Source organism: Pseudonaja textilis, chromosome Z, assembly GCF_049901715.1.
Source record: "Pseudonaja textilis isolate UNSWEBS1 chromosome Z, rPseTex1.2, whole genome shotgun sequence".
NCBI classification, from domain to species: Eukaryota; Metazoa; Chordata; class Lepidosauria; order Squamata; family Elapidae; genus Pseudonaja; species Pseudonaja textilis.
Window position 1 is genome coordinate 18,648,352 of NC_142008.1, and position 22,445 is coordinate 18,670,796.

Consider the following 22,445-nt stretch of genomic DNA (forward strand, 5'->3'; position numbering starts at 1 on the left):
AGAGCGGGAGCCCTTCTCATTTCCGGGGGCAAAATCCAGGGCCATGACAGAGAAGGCTATTCTCTTGAACCCTGCTGCCATTCCTTGACTGAAGGGATATTCCATAAGCTGCATGCCTCCTCTGCCAGCAGAAATAAGACAAATTTGTTCCATAGGGAAGTGACCATTCCTCAAGTAACCTAGACTCATGTCATGCAGGAGCTTTATGGGTAATAACCAATACCTTAAATTGCACTGGAAAGCAAACCAGCAGCCAGTGCAGCTTATGAAAGAGCCGTTTAACATATGCCATTCAAGGGGTCCCAAAGACTGCTCACACCACTGTACTCTGCACCAGCTTAAGTTCCCAAATGCTCTTCAAAGCTAGCCTTCTGTAGAGTATATTGCAGTAGCCCAAGTGGAAAATGACCAGGGCTTCAATGACTGAGCACAGGGACTTCTGACCCAGGAAAAGCCACAAGAGGTGTAAAACCTGAAGTTGTGCACAAACTCTCCTAGCTATGACTGTTACCTGCTCTTTGAGCAGGTGCGAGCCCAGAAGAACCCCCAAGTTACGGACCAGGTCTGTCTGGGGTAATGCTACCCCATCCAGAGCTAAAGAGGCTTCAGAAGGATCATGCAGCAAACCCCCAGGATATCCCCCAGTTCCTTCTGGAACCCACCTGGGTCCATCAGTCACCAGAGATAGACAGCTCAACTGGATAGAAGGGTGAGGGTGGCATAAAAGAGTCTTAAGGACACCTGGGCATGATCTGACCATGACAGGAAGGATGATATTAAATTCATCAGCAGATCACATTGCCTTTGCTATGATAAGAACCTGGAAATCTTCTGTCCCAAGTTGGGCCTGTGATGATTTGGGGTGGACCAACATCCACCATGGTGGTCATGAACTCCTGAGGTGCTTTTAAGACTGAACCCAGGAATGGCAGGTTGAAGTCTCACAACCGTAGATCTGGGACACTCTATGGCCAGTCCCAAGACAGCCTCAAGTATATCAGGCAGGAAAACTGCTAATTGCTGTTAACTGACCTGGCATTCATCAAAGCAAGCAACACTCTAAGCCACCCTATCTAGGGACTGAGAAAGAGCTAGAATATTACACATGTACTGGAAGTAGCAAACAACAATATGATTTTCTGAATCTTTCATCGTTTTAAACTTTATTAATATTACAATGCTGCTGCTTGATATTAAGAATTCATCCTGTTTTATTTTTTCAAATTAAGAAGTGTGGTTCACTTACAGTTGCTCTTACAGAGATCAAAATTTTATTATTTTAATAATTATTTATATAGTCTTAATCAAATTTGATTTTGATTAGATCTGATTCCATTCTTCCTCAGAAATCTTATTACTATGAACTTTCTTATCACTAGATAATTCTATGCTCAATTTTACAGCTCTTCTTAACAATTAATTCTGAAATCATTGATTCAAGGACAAGCATCAACTTTTTTTGAACAGCTATCTTAAGCAAGACTTAACATCCTGCTTAATAGTAACACTCTATTTAAACATGTTGAAAATAATTCAATATATTTTAGTAATAATTATACTGAATATAATTTGTGAATGTGAATTATGCCCCCAATATTTTAACCTCACAATGACATTACTCTCCATCAAGTATATTGTTCTCTAGCATTATTATTATTTATGTATATACTTATTGATACAATTTTTGTAGCTGCCCATCTCATGCCAATGAACCTGGGTGGCATACAAGGATTAAAATCAACAACCAAAATCAATAATCCAAATAACAAATATCTGAGGTTGCACAAAAAATGCAACTACAGGAAATTAAATAACAGAGACTAAATGCCTCGAGAAGCAATGGCATTGCTAAACCCTTACAAAAGGCTAACACAGGCCCATTCAGATTTTTAGAGTTATTATGATCTAGAGCAGGGATTGCAACACAGAAGGCATAACTCCTAAATCCGGCAAGTGACATTGCTTGAAATAAAGGGCCAGAGAATCCCCTCCCTGTTAGTTCTAATGGGGAAGCAGAGGCAAGCAGTCCTCAAAATAGCTTGTCCCCATTCTACATATGGGCTTTATAGGTGAAAACCAGCATCTTGAATTGTACCCAGAAGCCCAATGAAGCTAGGGCAATTCAACAGAGCAGCTCAATGTGACATGAGCATAGCTTGGAATTCATTTCACTGTGTTCCAAGTCAGCTGCAGGTTCCAAATGTTCTTCAAGGGCAGTCTCATATAAAATGCATTACAGTAATCCAGACAGAGGGTGACTAAAGCGTAAGTCACTATGAGAAAAGCCTCTTGGCCCAGGAATAGACACACGTGCTACATAAGACAAATCTATGCAAAAGAGCCCTAGTCTCTATTTGCTCTTTCAGCAGGAGCTGAGAATCCAGAGAACCTTCAAAATGTGCACTGATTCTATCTAGGGAAGCATAACCCGATGCTCAGTGAAAGAGATTCTTCAGATCTTTTTATTTTTTAATTGAGGGGGGGGAGGGGCGGATAAATGTTTCAAAACCCACAACCACTTAGTTTTGCAAGGTTGAGAGGAACCCTATTCTCTCCCAACCAAACCTCGCAGCTTATAGGCACTAATAATTTTGTTAGTCCTGTTCATTTAAAACCATGATGGTGAACCTATGTGCCGGAAGTGGCACGCGGAGTATCTGTTCGGACACTCTATTGAGTTCCGGCAGGCTGGTCTTCTCGCGCACGGGAGCACTGGAAACCAGAAGAGCAGTTCCCTGATGCGCATGCATGTGCCGGGAAGCCGAGCTTCTGGTTTCCAGCACGCGCATGCATGCTGGGGAGCTGGTCTTTCAGTTTCTGGTGAACGTGCCTCCCGTTTCGGTACTTGGTGTCAAAAAGGTTTGCCAACACTGATTTAAATATTCAAAATCTACTACCTACAGAATAAGGCTTCATGTGCATTAGATTTGCTTTGCAAAATTTCATCAGGTATCAAAATTTTCCATTTAATCTCTTCTTTGAAGCATAAAATCTAGTAGCCGAAATCTTAGAAAAGAACAGCCTTTATCTAAACAGTTACCACAATTTTACCTGAAAGTATACAAGTAGTTCTCAACTTATGATCACAACTGAACCCAAACTTTCTGTTGCTAAGTGAGAGAATTAAATGACTGTTGCCCCATTTTACAACCTTTTTGCCACAGTTGTTAAGTGAATCACTACAGTGAATCCAGCTTCCCTATTGACTTTGCTTGTCAAAAGGTTGCAAAAAGTGATCGTATGTCATATATCCCCAGCGGGGTAAAGCAACTGTCGTAAATATGAGCCAGTTAGCAATCATCTGAATTTTGATCATGTGGCCATAAGGGCTGCTGACATTAGTGTGAAAAATGGTAAGTCATTTTTTATGCCCTTATAGCTTTGAATGGTCACTAAAAATGGTTGTAAGTCAAGGACTATCTATACTGTATGCTCAAAATGCAAGCTCAGAATGTGATGACTGTAAATCCTCACAGAAAAAGTAAGAAAGGTGAAGATGATCAGCAGGTGGATGAACTCAGTTACAATGTTAATATGTGCACTGTTCGAAGATCTGAAGGATGTTAGGGATAGATCATAATGTAGAAAATCTATGACTGTCAAGAGTCAACAATTACTTGATAGCATGTAATCAATCAAACTGCACTTTTATTACTTATGCAGTAACAAGAGCACTATTTCTTCTTGTAATTCTATTAATACCTCAATGTCCAGGTTTTTCAATCCCCCCACCCTTAATCATGTGTCCCAAAGAGCTGATACCAGAGTGATGAACGAATGTGGGAAGAGCTATACTATAATGTAATAATACAACCTGGTACCATCCAAATGCCTATACCACATGAAACTCCAAACAACATAGCTCAGTATTATTTGCAAGCAGGACAGCAATGATTGTATAGATTTTTCTCTCTCTTTTGACTGTTACTGTCCTAAGCTTATCAACAAGTTCAAGGCTATCAGAGGAGCTACTCTAAATTCTCCATCCTTTGCATTTCAGCTCCCAGCCTTCTCATTCCAACTTCAAATTCCAAAAATTTAGAGATTCTATCATATAAAAATACCCAAGAACCCTCATATGGAATCAAAGTCATTTCCTTATCTCCTATAGATCAGATTTCCAATATATATTTACTTAAATCTTCAGATTTGAACCTGAACAAATGTTTTTCCATTCTGTTTTTGAATTTTAATTAGTACTTAATCACATACATATGAAACACATTAAGAGAAACCAAGGAGCATGTTTTCTAAACCTATATTCATATAGTTTTATGCTCCTTTTATTCGATGTGACAAAGCGTTGGAATTATGAAGCATACATATACGTTGCAATATAGTTGTTTTAATATATTTCAGATCAATCATTTTTGCAATTAAATGTATCAAAATTCCATTTTCTGCTATTTTATTATAGCTCAATCTCTATTTTATTTGTCAAAGTTATTTGCCTCTATCTCACAGTGGGGATACTCTAGCTGGCTTACAATAATAAAATGGAGAAATGAAAAGAAGTGTAAACTTAACAGTGAATAATAATAAACAATGAAACAATAAACAATAGAATAAAAACGGTAAAGGGAAACAATGGGAATACAGTAATATGAGAATAAAAGATGGGTAGGTAGGGAAGGAGGGAGGAGAAGGTGCTATCAAACTAGTAGGCACCTCCAATGTGATACTCCCCACTGGATCCCCAGGCCAGTTGGTAGAGGCAGGAGTTCAGCTTTTTATATAAGAATATGAGGGTGGAAGCAGAACTCACACTGGAGGGTAGGATGTTCTAAATACTACAGTAGAGAAGGCTCTTCTTCTGGATCCCAGTAGTTAGAATTCTTTAACCAACAGGATCCACAGTAGGCCTTCTCCCCGCTGATCATTTATATATGCCATTTCTTTTTCACATTGCCCTAAAGGATCTTTTTACTGCCAATCAGAACTGAGCAATCTATTTATTCTTCTCACTTATTAAAACATATTAATAGATCTCTCAATCTAGTTACCACTATAAATCCTGGCTAACTTAAATCAGTGTTACAGAAATGCAAAAGAAATCTGAGTCTGAGAGGTATTTTCTCTTTACATAATTTTTATCTGCATCTGTCATGAGCCAAAATTAATATGTCAGAGATAAAAAATGATGCATTTACAGTCCCAAACTAGTGGAGAATATTTATTTAATGCCACATTTAAAACACAAGTTCTGCTATTTATATAATGGTCTCTGTTCCAGTCCCACTCCCATCCCTGCACTAAGATCTAATACATGGGAGTTGAAACTAGAAAACTTCCAAGGCCCCTTCCAGAATACTGTATGATTTAATCAATTCCCCAAAAAATCCAAGATAAAAGAAGAGATTCTTAAGCACTAAAACAGGTAATGATCATTTTAGAGAAACTCTCCAAACAACAAACCTAGTCTTTCAAGAGAAATATAATTTTACTGAGAACCAAAGGATTCATCTTGATCAAGTTAATTTTATAGTCCAACGCATCGCTGCATGATCTTAATTTTTATTCATTTCCAAAGCACTTCTGGGCACCTATTTAAAAATTCAAAACTTGAATAGTCTGGGGCAGGGGTCCCCAACTCTTGGGCCATGGCCTGTTCGAAACTGGGCTGTGTGAGCAATGGGCAAGCTTTTGTACACAAAGCTCTACTTGTGCACAAATCTCCATTGGCTCAAGGAAAAGGTGCTTGAGCAAAGGGTGCTTGTGCTTATGTGCAGCTACACTTGTGTGAACCAGACACTCGCACATAAAGTTTCATTGTGAGCACAAACACCCTGCACTCATATGGAGCTTCGCACGCAAGCACAAGTGCCCTCCGCTCAAGTGCCCTCATTTGTGCAAATGGAGTTTTGCACATCACAAGGGCCCACCACTCATATGCAAATCTCCAGTCACATGAGCAGAGGGCATGCATGCCTGCCACTCACACCAATGGAACTGTGTGTGCACATGCATCTGTCAGTCACATGCCCACCCCCCCACGTGCCAGGCCACCAAGGTAGAAAGGTTGGAGACAACTGGTCTGAAGCATTCTCTATGTTAACACTGTGGTATAAATCTCCACATAACTTTCCCCAGTGCTTTCAGTAATTGCTAAAAAATATTGGAGAGAAACTGATACCAAGAAGTATCTTTTAAACACCAAAACGTGAAATGAAAAATGATGAACACCTGTGAACTAAGAAGGCTTTCAAGCCATACCTGATTCAGGAGTCCACAATTACACTTCTGTATTATTTCAATGAAAGTAAAAAAGTTGGCTAAAAATTTGAAAAGTTAGTTCAGGTATCATTACTTCCTGGTAAATAGAAGGGGTAGAAATGGAAGCAGTAACAATTTAATTTTCTTGGGCACCAACATCACTGCAGTGACTGCAGCTATGAAATTAAAAGACACTTGCTCCTCAATATGATAGATATTGCACATTTAGAAAGTATATTTAAAAGCAAAGATATCATCTTGCCAACGAAGGTCCATATAGGCAAAGCTATGTTTTTCCCAGTAGTAATGTATGGTTATGAGAGCTGGACCATAAGAAAAGATGAGCATCAAAAAATTGATGTTTTCAAATTGTGGTGTTGGAAAAGATTCATGACTGCAAGATCAAATCAGTTGATCCTAAAGGAAATCAATCCTGAATGTTTCTTAAAAGGACAACTACTGAAGCTAAAACTCAAATACTTTGGCCACCTAATGAGAAGAGGGGACTGATATTAGGAAAAATTGAAGGCAAAAGAAGAAGAGGACAGTAGAGAATGAGATGGTCGGGTGGTGTCATCAATGCAATGAACATGAATTTGGGCAAGCTCCAAGAGACAAGGGAGGACAAGGGAGCCTGGCATGCTAAGGGTCTAGGGGTCACGAAGAGTTGGACACGACTTAGAAATTGTAGGACATTATTTCAATGAAATCTAGCAGAGTTCAACTCAAAGATAAATGATTGCCATCCCAATCTTCCTCTAATAACAGTACAAGAATAATAAGTATGTGAGTTTCTGCTTGCTGATCAACCTCAAAAAAGCAGTCGATCATTTTGAAGGTGTATATTTTTTTTTACTTTTCTCAATATCCAGCTTTTACATCTGTATATTACTACTAGGAAAACTATTTTGACTTTTTTCCTTGTAATTGAATATCATATTATTTTTCATATCATTTTTCATATTGTATCTGAATTTGTCATTGCCTTTCTCTATTTTATTAAGTTTATTTTTGTAGCCCGAAGCCCTGAAAGCACAACATGTCCATTGGACTATACTCCCACAATCACCTCTCCAATTTCAGTCATCTACTACAATGTTCCAAAGCACTTATTACCTGAAGCCAGATCAAAATGTGAATTGTAATGTTTCAAAATAACAATTTCTTAAACTACTGCCTAAAATTGGAATACTTTGTTTAGAATGTTTCTCCAAAGCAAAATTATAGGAAATTGACTGACACTTAAAGTAAGGGACTACTTATTGTCTAAATACATTTGCAGAATTGTAATATTGACCTCTAAAATCCTCAATTACTTGATCAAGCAAAAGTTAGTACTGGAAAGATATGCATTAGAACATATCCCAGCAATTAAGAGCATTTTAATATAGTATTTAATTTTAGCATATCTGGAGGTTCCCAATTTTTAAATAAGCCATTTTAAAGGATATAATTTATTTTTAAAAATTATTAACAGCATTAAATTTGATAATTACATATATTATATTACATTATAATACTATCTGCAACCCAGCTGCTACATTTATAGCCACCCAACTATCTTATCCTGGCTCTGATGAACAAATGAAAAGACCCCTAACAATGAAATTAAGCTACACTTGTATCTGAGCAAGTATATTGGTTCATACAAGAGATTTACAGAGAATCAATAAAAATAAATCAAAATACTGCTCAGAGGGAGATAATTTGATTTTGCTTATTTTAGTCTCCTTCACAAGATTTTGGGTACAGTTTAATTATTGTTTTTAAATTGAGCTGCATTATAAATATTCAAAATGTATTATTAACTTAGAAACTGAATTTAAAGTATGAAAAGCTAATTAAAAACTCAGTCCTAGATAATTTAAATTTCTTTTAATATTCAATTATACATTAGATTAAATCCTAGTGTTGCTTACTTACAATTGTAATTCATAACTATACTTAGAATCATTACAGAGTTACTGCTACCCAGCTAAAGGACATGACAATGAAAACATTATTGTATTCAAACAATTATATTTTAATATATTAAAATCGCTGTCCACTGAAAAAATATTTAGTACTTAGAACACTGGAAGGAATGCTTTTATTAAAGTGATTAAGTCATGAAAAGTTGTACAAAAATCATGAAAATGTTTCCACTTGTAGCACTTTACCATATATTTCATACTCATGATCTAAAGGCAGTATCAACACATTTGTTTATTTTTTTTCTTTGTAGACAACCAGTGTGGTTAAGTTATAAACCATTTTCAAGGACCTCAGAAAAAAGTGGGCAAAATTACTTGTCAGGTTGCTTTTACCCAACTCATATAACAACAAACTATTGATGTATTTAAACTCTAAGGAATATGTTAAAAATATATATTTTTAGGATGGAAAAAGTAATGTTGACAAACTGCTGTAATTAAAGGAAAGAACTAATCCGGTTTGTTTCCACATGGAAACCACTTATTGACTTTATGCTTAAAACAGGAAAAAGGAAAGTCTGATTTTAGGTTTTGACCATTTTTTATAAAAATGGCTAATAATCATTAAATACCTAAAGCAAAAAGTTGTGGATGTTAACCGTATTCTGTATTCTACCACACCAAAAAAAGTTGGAACATGCTGTTTTTTCTTTCTTTTACGTTGCACCTCCTCGCTTTATCTTTCCCTATCCCTTTATGATCTTGTCTCTTGTATTTTATACAATAAACTTCAATCAAAATGTATTTTTAAATCAGATTACAATCTTTGCATATTATTTTCAATACAAATAATCTGAAATATCCCTTACCTGCATACATGTAGAATATATTCATCAAACCCTATTGTAAAAGAACTCTATTAAATTACTTCTAAAACTTTATATAAACTAAGTGTTTCTGAAAATATTTTTGAATTTGTAAAGCAAATAACTATGCCAACAATCCAATGTGTAGGATTGTTTTAATATATAACACTAATTTAATTTATCCAATTTATAAAAATCCACTATATAGTAAGTGACAATATAACCCTATTCTTAACTTTTCTACAACCCTAAATATTTGAATATAGATGAGGAAAAAACCCTTCAGGATTGAATGGAGGATTTGATGCCAAGACTTACAAGCTACAATATTCAGTCAACTAGACTACTGAATGTCCAGGTCCATATGAAAACATAGTTTCCTGAAAGCTATGAAATAGCATGTTAACGTTTACCTGTTTTCAAGTGTTTGTAAACTGCCCAGAATTGTCTCTAGACAAGATGGGCAGCACATAATTTAAATAAATAAATGAAATCTCCAGGTAGGAATATTTCACAACTATGATTTTATTTATACTTCTAAGGTAAACCTAAATAAAAAGTTAATATTTTCAAGGAAGACTGCAATAGCAAAATATCTAGCATTATGGCACTGAAACCATATTCAAGTTCCTAAATCCTAAAATCTTTTAAACTTCTAAGATTCATGCCTTCATGCTCCTTTCCTGTTTATTTTTTTACCTCTTTTCTTTTCCTTTCCATACATGCTCCCATACATCTCTACGCTGGGAGAAAAAAAACAGTTGTTTACACAAACAAGGAAAATCGTCTAAGTTACTTGAGTAAATTCAATTTAGCTTAAGTGATCCACTACTATTGGGAAGTCCACTAATTTACAGAATCCCAAGCAAAGTCTACCCTCTTAATTAACTCAGAATTGCGGGCTTTACATGATATTTTACAATAATCTTAAATAAAAACTAAGATATATTTTAAAATACTTTAGATTTAACCATTTCTAAGAATAAATTAGCAAAAGTTTAGATTGCCAATAAGAATTAATAAAATGAAGTATATGTACAATGTGTCCAATTTTCAGATTAACAGTAACGAACTGCCCTTTTGACATACATATAAACTTGAGTTGAAAAATTGCTTAAGCATAAAACACCATAAATGCTTTAATAAAGCAATAAGTAGGGTTTAAAAATAGTAGTTAAAAGTGCTACTGAAAAATTTAAGAAAATCTAGTAAGAAAAAAAACCCTATCTAGATCACTGTGTACAATATAGAATACTGCCATGTACTGTACCTACACATTAAAGCAAGCCTAAAGATTAAAAGGGCTCTGTAAAGTTCTCTTTACTTCCAAACAGTTACAGCAGCAGGCCGAACCAATAAGGTAAGAGCCCATGTAATGGATTTATCAGATTTATCTCATATACAAAGCAGTCAGCAAGTGTGTAGCCAGCTGTCATATTAAAAAATATGAGATCCTTTGTGCTCTGAGCTTGGTTGTTTTCTTGTAGACATTTGCTAGTACTGATGGCATTATCTAGTTTGGTAATGAACAAACTGCAAGAAAATAGCCAAGCTCAGAAAACACCAAGAACCCAACAGTTCAACCCTGTGCTACAAATATTTTCTTCTATTGATAGTAAAAAATATCAGAAATGTGTCCCCAAATAATGGTTAGTATGCTTTTTGAACTGTCTACATTTGTAAAAAGCTTTTCAGATAGCCAATGTATTTTTATGTATTGGTTAGTTTTAGATTTAATGTGCTAATATAGCTTGCTACTCGATTTAGCTAATTGTCAAAAGAATTCTATAAAAGTAGTAACCTAAACATACTTAACATATATACACAAAATAAGATAAAGATTTCAAAGAAAATACTGCAACTTGCGAGATCATGTTTCTTAAAAATAAAAAGCCAATAATCTGATTATGATAAAGGAGAAAATAAAAGTACCATGAAAAGAACTATTAAAAAAAACCTATTTCATTCTTATGCAGTGTATATGTATTTTATGTAGTGTTGTGCCATGCTGAAATGATGAGACAAAATTATTTAAATATTAAAATCAAAGTTGAATCAAAGGTTAAAGGAAACTCACCACCATCCCTCTCTCTAACTCTATGAGTATGAATGGTTTTAGCTTTATTGTGTCCACTATTGTCACTGTATTTGTTTTCAGGACTATCGGATCGCCGCAACATTTTATTTGGCGGTGAAGGGTCTGTGGCGTCTCGCATCTTGTCATGCCGATGATCACCACCACTGGGGTGACTCTTTGATGTGTACTTAAGAGCCTGTAAGAAATTTAAAAAAATGTTTAAGTGTGGTATTATACCTAGAATTTACAATGATTTTTAAGATAGTAGCTGACATTTAAAGTATATAGGTAGGCATATTCTAGATTACTATTATTCTTGGACACAATCTCTATGCTATATCACCAACAGTTTTTCAAACAACTCAATTCAAAACAGTTCAAAAATAGTTTGTGTTGCAGCTGTCCAAAGCAATCTGCAGATCTACTTAAGTTATCCAGAATGTGACCCAATACAGATTCTGGATGTTTTATTTTTATTTTCTATTAATCAATTCTATCACTGATTAGTGGAATCTATTAAAAATAAAGCATTTAAAATTCTGACTTAGTTAAAATAGACAGTGACACCTTAAGTCCACAAATTTTTCAAACATGGATGTAATATATTCGTGATCTTCCCCTTAATACATAACCAGAGTTTAACAAATAACTGTTCTTTTTATAACTCTGAGATGATTCTGTGATGAGGCATTTCATGATGATACTTTGTCTCTATCTAAAACTTTTTTTTATAATTTATCCAAGAATTTAATTTTAAGTATTTTTGCTTAATTTTAATCAATCTCATTTATGAAGACAGCAATTAGGTATTTTGCAAACAGAGGTTATTCAGAGACTACAAATTTAATAAATTCTCAGACTATGTGTAGATAGGTACAGAGCAACTGCTACACCTGTACTTTCATAGCAAAATCACTTTGTGCTGTATTGAATGCAACCTAGAAGCAGCTTTAGTTAACAGCTCTTCATTGCAATTGTTTTGCCTAGTGGATGTTTACACAGGTTAGGTTGTTATTTAGTACAGCATCCAAATATTAAGCTTGCCTTGATACTTGATATGACTTTGAAGAGTCATATTATTATTTTCATCCTATTCTTTGGTGGAGCAAAACCGTGGGTCAGAAAAAGGTACAAACCAAAGTTGTGGCACACTCCCCCAGGAGTCTCCAACAATCTGCCCGAATTCCTCCACTTCCACACACCCCACCCCCAATTTGCAAGCTCTTTTATGAATAGGATTGAAGAACTAGAATTCCCCACGGCCTTATTTCCATCACACACCCCCACCCCCCACGCGCTAAGGGTCAGGGGCCCAGGGTCCTTTATTGTCTTAGGGAAGAGTTCCTATAAACAGCTGCCCTGCAAATTAGACTCCCCCGGTTTCCTACGGAGGGGGAAGAGAAAAAAAACAAAAACAAAGCCTTCCTCCCGCCCCGCATTGGGCCTAGGCTCCGTTTCCTTGCCCCGCCAGGCCTTCGCCGCTGCCTCCCTCAGACGCGCCGCGCTTGGCGAAGGAAACCAGCCGCAGCCGCCCCCTCCTCCTCCTTCCCCCACCCGCCTCGGCCGGCCGGCCGCGCGCGGAGCGAAGGGAAAGGGAAGGGGCGGCTCGCGTGCGGCCTTGCAGCGGCGGCCGAAGCCTGCGCTCGAGTACTTTAACTCGCCCTCCCACACTTTAGTTGTTGCCGCCGCAGGGCCTCTCAATGTGGGGACTGCGGCGGGCGAATAAGTCGGTACCTGGTAGGGCTGCGAGTCCCCCTTGCGGTCGTGACAGCTGGAAGAGAAAAAGAGAGAGGGACAGAAACGCAGCGTTAACGAGCGACCGTTACTGGCGGTTGGCATCGAGGGGCGGGGGGAGAACGACATAGGCGCAGTCGGGGAGGGCGGGACGCGAAAGGGTATTTACCCATCATTGAGTCTTTGCTGTTTCCTCGCATACATTACCATCAATGCCCGGCCTGTGAGAGAGAGACTGAGGGGACCAGGAGGGCGCGGCCGGGCCACGGGCGCCGCCGAGGGGGGAAGGGGAAGCAGCGCTCCGACCGGGGACGGGGAAGAGGAGGGGAAGGGAGGGAGGAGAGGCGGCTCAGGCAGTTCGGCTGTGAGAGGAAGCAGCGCTCACGGGCCCATCTCCTCTCCACACCCGGCTGTGAGAGGAGAGGCTGCGCCGCAAATCACGCACAGAGAGGAGCGCGGAAGACGACGACGTCCCCGCCGCCCCCGCGGTCCGCCTTCGCTCGCCCGCCGCCGCTGCCTCCCCCCTCCCTCAGCCACTGCTCCCAACACTACCGCCGTCCGATTACATCCGGGAAACTGGGACGCCACCGCCTTCGCTTACCGTCGGCTGCGGTCGGCTCTTTCCGACCAAACTCCCCCCCCACACACACACACTATGGTTTTTTTTTAATATCAACCTTCCTCTTTCTTAGGCCTAAGCCCCTCCTACCTCCCCTCACAGGTTCTGAGAGCCTCTCTTCCGAGAGCCATCGGCCGTTTCCGTTCAATGCCGGAAATCCCTTGATGTGGAAGGGAAAGCCTGAGCGCTCGGCTCTCAATTTAAGACTTGGCACCTTCGGGAAACATCGGAGGTTTCCGTCAAGCCGATGGCACGCCTTTGGATGAGATCTCGGGTTTTCCCGGCGCTAGTTTAGTTTACTTTACTTTACTTTACTTCATTGTCAATGCACCTCATACAACGCAATTAAATACCATCTTCAGCGTACATTATGATTATGAAAATAAACATAAACACACATCCTTCACGTTCTATCAATTGATGTTTCATAGGTGTTTCTTCTCCCTTGGTCTCCCTATCTGCTGCTCTTTCGGTTGTTTCCGTAAACGAGACGGAGAACGTGTCCGATCGGCACGTAAGTCTTGTAAAAGCTACTCCCTAAAATGCTCCCAGGTGCTGCGAACATCCTTGGCCACTGATTGGCTGAGGCCTTTCCGCCCATTCGCTCCCTCGACTTTAAATGCGTTGCCTGCGGGAAGCAGATGTTGGGAGTTTGGAGTTCATTGCAGTTTGGCTGAAGACGCGAAGCGGTAACGCGTTTGGTAAGAGCTTGACTTTATTTTCTCACTATAACCCAGGACCTTTCCGTACTAAACTCTCACTAAACTTTGTTTGCAGCCTCTGAGAAAATCGCCTGTAGAACGAGATTTAAACGGAGCCTGAAAAGGATTCAGCGCAGCCCCGTTCGAAAAGTAAGTGCTGTGCATTTGCAGCAACCTGTTTTGTGGGGGGGAGCGGGCGTAAAACTTGGCGAGCTTTTCGTACATGTGGACTGCAACTCTCGTCGTCCTGAGCCGCTTTATGCCCCTGCAAGGCAGGAGTTTTACTCCAAGGAGTTTTTTTTTTTTCCCCCACGCACGGGATATATTTCATGCACCGGAGCGTCTGAATTTTTAGCGGGGTTACTGACGAGACGCCCACAAGGCGCTGGACGCCGGCAGCCCCGCACACAAGCCGTGGGGAGAGGATGAACGCTCACGTGCACCTGGCTGCGTACCGCTTGTTGGTTTGCTTTGGGAAAGGGCGGTGGTAGTGGGAGGGGCAGTGGTATATTAACCATTAAGCAAACTAAGCACGTTCTTGGGGCACCAGGCCCAAAGGGGCCACCGCAAAGTTGAGAATATGGCTTAGTTTGTACAGTTGGTACGGTGGGGGGGCACCGGTGAGCTTTAATCCGCCGCTAGGTAAAAGCAAAAACTCGGCGTCCTTCATTTTAAGCAGTGCGCAGGCGCGGAGGTGAAAGTTGGGTCTGGCGCCGGAGCTCCTCCCGGCTCCTCCCGAGGTGCCCGGTGGCCATGTCGAGGGAGCCTCTGCAGCGCCCGAGGCTGGAAACTAAGCTCTTCTGGATGCGGGGCGTTCTGGACCCAAGGGCAAGGAGGCTCGGCCTTGTCGGGGTTTGCAGCTGACGGAAAAAGCGCTCTTGCCTTTTCTGCTGTCTTGGCGGAAGCGAGAAGGAGACGGGGCAGCTGTGGACCCTTCCTCACGTCAATGGCCAGAAAAGGGCGGCGGCGGCGGCGGTGGGGTGGGGGAGGCGGGTTGTGACATCTCTCGGCCCTGAACTTGCCAAATTGGTTACACTTTCCAAACCAAAATTGGTTTGTTTTTTCCTGGTTTGTTTCTCCTTGCCTCAAATATAGAAAAATAGGCAAAATTAAAAGTGTCTCCTCTGGGTGGAAGATTCAGTAATGACATGGCAAAAACATACAGGTAGTCAGCTACTTACAACAAACAGATTGTTCAATGGTGGTTTAAAGTTACAATAGCCCTGGGGGGGAAGGGGGGGGGCTTATTAACTATCACACAAACAGTCTCAGATACACATATATACCACATACACAGGTTTCAAACAATATCTGTTTTCCAGAGATTTGAGGATATAATAGCTTGTATAAAGCTACAGAACAGCTTGGTGGCTCTTATAAATTTGCAAAGATGGGCGATTCCATAAAACATCTGCTTTATGAGGCTGGAGGCCAAGTAAGGGGAGAAATGTTTCTTCTCATTGCTTTGACTGTTTATGTCAACAAGCACTTAATTCTACACTCATGCAAAAACTTACACTTAGTAACTATTCAGATTGCAGACAATATGAATTGCTAAATTAATGTGGAAACACCTTGGATGTCATATTTAAAGTAGAAATGGGATACCTGGAAATTTCTAAAACTGGTTTCATCCATCACCTTTTAATTCAGTTTGTCTTCACGTTAAACCATATGTGTACAATGTAGGATTACTAAACTAGCCATTTTTCTTTCTTCCTTAAATGAATGTAGGAAATTGGTGATATAGCCAGTAGAAGAAAGGACCCTTGTCTGTTGAGGATAAAGTCAGCAGGATGATTCAACAGGCAGCCAATATCCAGTGCTCTAGTAATGAACTTGTGGATTATATGGAAGAGCTGTATATTCAGAAAAGAGAAGTAGACAAGCAAATTGAAAAGTTAATAAACAACAAGGCTAAGGTTCAGAATGAAATTGAGATGTTAACCCAACAAATGGAAAATATATGTGGAAGTTTAGCTTGGAAAAAGGCTGTACAAAAGGAGCTTGATGCCATTCTTGTTGATGGACTGTACACCTATGACAAGATTTTGGAGAGTTCTAAAATGCTACTAAATGCTTTGAAAGCAGAAATTGAGAATGTAGACAAAATGATAGAATGGAAAATGCAATACTGTGAACCATACTCAAACTAAACCAATGTTAATGAATTATTTAAGAAATGCCATATTTTTTTGTTTTTCTATTCACTTTATTAAGTGATCTTATTAATGGGTAAGAAAAGTTGTTCTCAAATAAGTAGAAATAAAGCATCTGAAAATGAAAAAGCACTCCAGCCTAAGTTCTAGAATTGTCACATAAAAAAGTGGGGACCAAATGTTTTGCTTTAGTTCAAATGAGATGTTAAAATAAGATGTAATTTAGATGATAATGCCATGGATTACTTCATTAAAGAAAAGCAGTTTGGGGGAAACATATTACTGTGGTCAGCAATACCCAACCCAGGTTTTGGAAGGGAAAGCAACATGTAATGTAGAAATGTTTGTAGAATTGGTTTTGAGGGATATCACTGCCAGAATTTTTCCTCTTATTCCTCTAGAAGAGGCAAGGCATTTAACTCCTTAATTTCCCTTTAAGTCTTACACCCCTGTTCCGAGTAAATATGCAGAGGTGTAAATTGAAAATGTAAAGTGGGAGAGAAATCCATTTTTCTCTTTCCACATATCTTATCTCTGGTGGATCACTGCTGACTTTTTGTTCTGTGAAGGATATGCCCAAATGCTGACTAGGTTGCTAAAGAAGGCTTAACAAAGTGAGAGGATTGCGAAAGTAACTGTGACATTAAAATTTGTAAGCCATGGTTAACGGTTTACTGTAACATGCGAATATAGCCAATGCCTGGATGTGCAACAGTTTAATAAAGTATTCATTACATGTATATCTCATCTTTATTTTATTCAAGGCCTATTCAGCCTGCTTTTGTATCTACTGGAGGACTAAAACTCCAAATCACTGTTTCTAGTTCAGTATCTTGACCTCCCACACCAGACCAACCTTTTTGCTCTCAAAACATCAACTTGCTATATACAGTAGATAAAATGAACCAATTGGATAACTTTATTTTATTTTCAATTTCTAAAACTGCTAACAAAATGCTAGTAACACATAAGTGAAAAACCTCAGATGCCAATCTGAAAATGCTTGGTTGAACTGGCTTTTAGGGTAAAATGAAAGCACTGAATCTTTAGGATTTAATTTGTCAGTTTCACTCATTGTGTTTTATAAAACTAATATGATAATCACTGGTATTTGAAAAAAGGTACAAAAATTTGGTCATTTATTTACTGTCAACACAATCTCAGAATACGCAGCTTATATAAATAAGAGTAGGAATAAAATGTCCTTATTCGTAAGTACAGGTGAAACTCGAAAAATTAGAATATTGTGCAAAAGTTCATTTATTTCAGTAATGAAACTTAAAAGGTAAAACTAATATGAGATAGACTCATTACATGCAAAGCAAGATAGTTCAAGCCGTGATTTGTCATAATTGAGATGAATATGGCTTACAGCTCATGAAAACCCCAAATCCACAATCTCAGAAAATTAGAATACTGTGAAAAGGTTCAATATTCAAGGCTCAGAGTGTCCCACTCTACTCAGCTAATTAAGCCATAACACCTGCAAAGGATTCCTGAGCCTTTAAATGGTCTCTCACTCTGGTTCAATAGGAAGCACAATCATGGGAAAGACTGCTGACCTGACAGTTGTGCAGTAAAACATGGACACCCTCCGAAGGGACAGCCTCAAAAGGTAATTGCAAAAGAAGTTGGATATTCCCAAAGTGCTGTATCAAAGCACAGTAATAGAAAGTTATGTGGAAGGGAAAAGTGTGGGGAAAAAACATGCACAAGCAGCAGGGATGACCACACCCTGGAGAGGATTGTCAGGAAAAGGCCATTCAAAAGTGTTGGGGACTTTCACAAGGAGTGGACTGAGGCTGGAGTCCGTGCATCAAGAGCCACCACACACAGACAGATCCTGGACATGGGCTTCAAATGTCGTATTCCTCTTGTCAAGCCGCTCCTGAACAACAAACAACATCAGAAGCGTCTTACCCGGGCTAAAGAAAAACAGACCTGGTCTGTTGCTCAGTGGTCCTCTTTTCTGATGCAACTTTTGCATCTCATTTGGAAACCAAGGACCTAGAGTCTGGAGGAAGAGTGGAGAGGCACACACTGCAAGATGCTTGAAGTCCAGTGTAAAGTTTCCACAGTCTTTGTTGATTTGGGGAGCCATGTCATCTGCTGGTGTTGGTCCACTGTGCTTCATTAAGTCCAGGATCAATGCAGCCGTCTACCAGGAGATTTTGGAGCACTTCATGCTTCCTTCTGCAGACGAGCTTTATGGGGCTGCTGATTTCATTTTCCAGCAGGACTTGGCACCTGCCCACACTGCCAAAAGCACCAAAACCCGGTTCAATGACCGTGGGATTACTGTGCTTGATTGGCCAGCAAACTCGCCTGACCTGAACCCCATAGAAAATCTATGGGGCATTGCCAAGAGAAAAATGAGACACATGAAACTGAACAATGCAGAAGAGCTGAAGGCCGCTATTGAAGCATCCCGGTCTTCCATAACACCTCAGCAGTGCCACAGGCTGATAGCTTCCATGCCACACTGGATTGAGGCAGTAATTGATGCAAAAGGGGCCCAAACCAAGTACTGAGTACATATTCATGCTTATACTTTTCAGAGGTCCGATATTGTTCTATGTACAATCCTTGTTTTATTGATTGCATGCAGTATTCTAATTTTCTGCGATTGTAGATTTGGGGTTTTCATGAGCTGTAAGCCATAATCATCACAATTATGACAAATCACGGCTTGAACTACCTTGCTTTGCATGTAATGAGTCTATCTCTTATATTAGTTTTACCTTTTAAGTTTCATTACTGAAATAAATGAACTTTTGCACGATATTCTAATTTTTCGAGTTTCACCTGTATTCTGGTTATTCTCTCCTGGAACTTTGAAAAATTGGGTTAACAATTTTATTAACAAAACAAGGTTAAGCAGAAGTTGCTGCATTTTATTATGGCAGATGTTAAACATCCCTAGAACAACCGGAAAGAAAAATGCATACAACTCCAGTTTTCTCACTTCTTGAAAAGAATAGGTTATAAATGCCTATGTCCCATCACAGCTCTTTTCAAATGTTTTGGTCTGTATATGTTTAATTGGTAATAGAGATACTAGATTCAAAAAAAGAAAGATCATTTCAACAGACATGATTGGCAGTTCTGCTATTCACTGCTTGGGGTGATGTCCACATAGTATTCATGGTGTCTACTTTTAGATTGGAAGGGATTATATTGCAGTCATAGATTGTAAATATTTTTTCTTTCACAATCTTTTTCTTTGTACATAAGAAAGTACATACAATTTGTTTAGAACAGATTTATGTGCACTTTGTGGTAAAAAGAACAGATTGCAATTTAGAATTTAAAAAACATTGGCATAAATAATTTAAAATTTAAAAAACCCAATTATTGTAAGTGACAGCTGGAATCAGCTTTAGAAATAGCTACTGTAGCTTATCCTGCAAAAGATGCAGGTGTTTTAATACTCCAAAGAGAGGTACTTTCATAGTCCCACAGATTACAAAAACGTCACGTTTTATGCAGACCTGGTACATTCCTGGTACCTGGTGAATAATACAGGATAAGGCTCTTTCCTCCCAGGCAGATCTTGGTGTATCTGCAGAAAAGCTTTTTCTACAAAAGTAGGTTCTTTTAGGATATACATTGATCACTGGAAACAATTCTGCGTATTTGCTTATATGTCCATATACTATTGTTGCATCTAATTGCTTCACGATTTTTAATATCCAGAAAACCAAGTAGTTCTTAAAGTTTTATATGTTTTTCTGCAAATTTCCACATAGCATGTGATTTTTTTTAAAATAAAAATCTACTTTAATATGATACCTTTTGAAAGATACAAATTGGCTCTATTCTTTTAAAGTTATCACATTTTCCCAACTACCATATATTAATTTTTCTAAAGTTTTCTTGCTCAGGAATTAATAGGCTCTGTTTTTTGCTTCCTCACATGCAGGACTAACATGGTGGATTATGGAACTTCAAAGAGGCCTTTTTTAAAAAATGCTAGCCTCAACCTCTGCATTATAAAATTTGTTAGGATATGAAAAGAAAATGTAACAGGGAAGTACAATGTACTGAAATGTATAAGACCTTGAAACATGACCTTGAACAGATGTTAACTTGAATAATGAGTATCCAACAGAAAGATAATAAATGATCTTTCTGTCTAATAACTATTTTCTGAAAAAATCCAGAATCATTAAGAAATTTTGTGGATGAATAATCCCAGTCGTACAGATTTTAATATCCCCACATTGTTTCAATGTTTGTGTCTATGTTATGAAACAGAAAAAGATCAAGTGGGTGCAATCCTGTTTAGAGTGAAAAACAAAAGGGTACATGTTTACCAAATACATACTCCTGGCAGAGGAAGAGATGGAAGGTCCTAAATTTATTCCCAGTGGTAGAGAACTCTCATGATGAAATGTAGGTATATTAGGGCAGTTCTCTGCTGATCTTCCAAAAACAAAAATTGGTTAGTACTTGGATGGGATGCTATTAGGAAATCCCTTGATTTTAGCCACGTGGGGAAGTTATCAGAAAAAGGCAGTAATAAAATATTTTGCTTTAGATTCCAACCAGCCCCTATCCATTTTCCTGAAATCACTAGATATTGAGACCCTTATTTTTAAAAAGCCAAAAGGCTTTGCATCTTCTAGGCAATGCTTTTCAAACTTGGCAATTTTGGATGTGTGGACTTCAACTTCCAGAATTCCCCAGCCAGCATGCTAGGCCTTTGGCTATCTCCTGCTTTGCTCTCCAATGTTAATGGGACATGTACCCAGGCCGTATAGCCTATATAGGGAGAGGACAAAGTTGTTCTCTCAATGTATCTTTTCCTCAACTGGAGAAGGAAGCAGTGAGACTAGGAAGATATATAGCAGGATCAGAAGGTAAGATGCTCCCAATCAAGAAAATTCTGAATCTGGCAGCTGGGATGTCCCAGCGTAGGGCAGTCAGCCTCTAGAGATGAAAAGTGCCAGCTAATGATTGCATAACATTGTTTGGGAATTATAGCAGTTGCAATCTTGAGATCTATGTTAGAATATTGATTTATAAAAATGGAACATCTGTGGCCCTGATGCCCTGCGTACATCTATCTTAGTCATTGAAATGACATGTTCAGGACCAGCCCATTCCAGCCATGTTGAACCTCAACACCCTGTTTATTTACTTATATTCTGCTTTTATTATTTTTATAAATAACTCAAAAGAGACAAACACAATAGTCCATCCTCCTATTTTTAACACTATGGGATACGCTTAACAAGCAATATTGATTTAGGGTGAGAGTAGTGACTATTCAATACTAATGACTTGTAAGGAAAAATGAAAGAAGAGATAAAGGAGATGTTAAACAAGAGACACATGACCGTAACATTTTCCCAATGAAATGAATGAATGCTTAGTTATACCTCCAGCATTTTGTATACTGTACTGCTGCCTCAGAATCAACAGAAAGGCAAGTTCATTATGAAATCCCAAGCCTTTCTCCTCAAAGTTGACACGTGTGAGGGCAGCTCATAGACTCCAATGCTCAGCACTGCTGAAGTCTACTGTTTCTTTTTCCCCTCTCATATATCAAACTAAATTTCTCTGACGGTTGCTGCAGTCCAGATCTTACTGGCTTACAGACAAGGATCTGAAGGAAGGAAACAGAATCACAAGAATTGCTTCTCTGAAAAACAGAAGAGCCAGGGAAAAATCAAACCTGTATCATAGTATTGGAGTTTCATGTTTTTAGTGATTGTAATTAGTCCCTAGGATATTGTTCAATTAACTTACCGATGTTAAAATATGGAAGAGAGTTTTTTTTGTTGTTAGAAGACATGTGAGACCAAGTTAGGGAGAGACTGCATGGAGAAAAGCTAGCTATGTGCTCACTAAGTGTCAACACAATACAGATAGTCTTCGACTTACAACTTTGTATAGCGACCATTCGAAGCACTGAAAAAACTTAAATCCATTTTTCACACTTGCGACTTTTGCAATATCTCCATGGTCACATGATCAAAATTAAGCTGCTTGGCAACTGACTCATATTTATGATGGTTGCAGTGCCCTAGGGTCATGTGGGCATCTTTTGTGACCTTCTGATAAAGTCAATGGGGAATCCAACAACCGTGTTGCTAACTTAACAACTAATTCACTTACACCTACTGGACAAGAAGCAAGAAAGGTTGTAAAATGGGGC

General features: G+C 38.7%; 2 protein-coding genes across 5 annotated transcripts in view; one reads left to right on the top strand and one right to left on the bottom strand.

Moving 5' to 3' along the window:
- The window catches only part of WAC (WW domain containing adaptor with coiled-coil), a 44,336-nt gene extending 30,703 nt beyond the window's left edge, over positions 1 to 13,633 (bottom strand). Inside the window, exons 1-3 of one of the 4 annotated variants that reach the window (XM_026710099.2) lie at positions 13,513 to 13,633; positions 12,804 to 12,840; positions 11,070 to 11,265 (exon numbers count right to left, since the gene is read on the bottom strand). In XM_026710099.2, coding sequence (XP_026565884.2) covers positions 11,070 to 11,265; positions 12,804 to 12,840; positions 13,513 to 13,553 — 274 coding nt within the window. In that variant the 5' untranslated portion in view covers positions 13,554 to 13,633. Of the gene's footprint in view, positions 1 to 11,069; positions 11,266 to 12,803; positions 12,841 to 12,972; positions 13,382 to 13,404 lie in introns of those variants that run through there. The other 3 variants (XM_026710100.2, XM_026710098.2, XM_026710101.2) reach the window with 3 other exon arrangements.
- Positions 13,634 to 14,041: 408 nt separating this feature from the next.
- On the top strand, positions 14,042 to 17,022 carry LOC113442485 (uncharacterized). Its single transcript, XM_087917134.1, is given in 5 exon segments — positions 14,042 to 14,111; positions 14,200 to 14,273; positions 14,803 to 14,975; positions 15,813 to 15,893; positions 15,895 to 17,022. Coding segments are annotated over 5 exon segments (783 nt in total). The 3' UTR covers positions 16,280 to 17,022.
- The last annotated feature ends 5,423 nt before the right edge of the window (positions 17,023 to 22,445 follow it).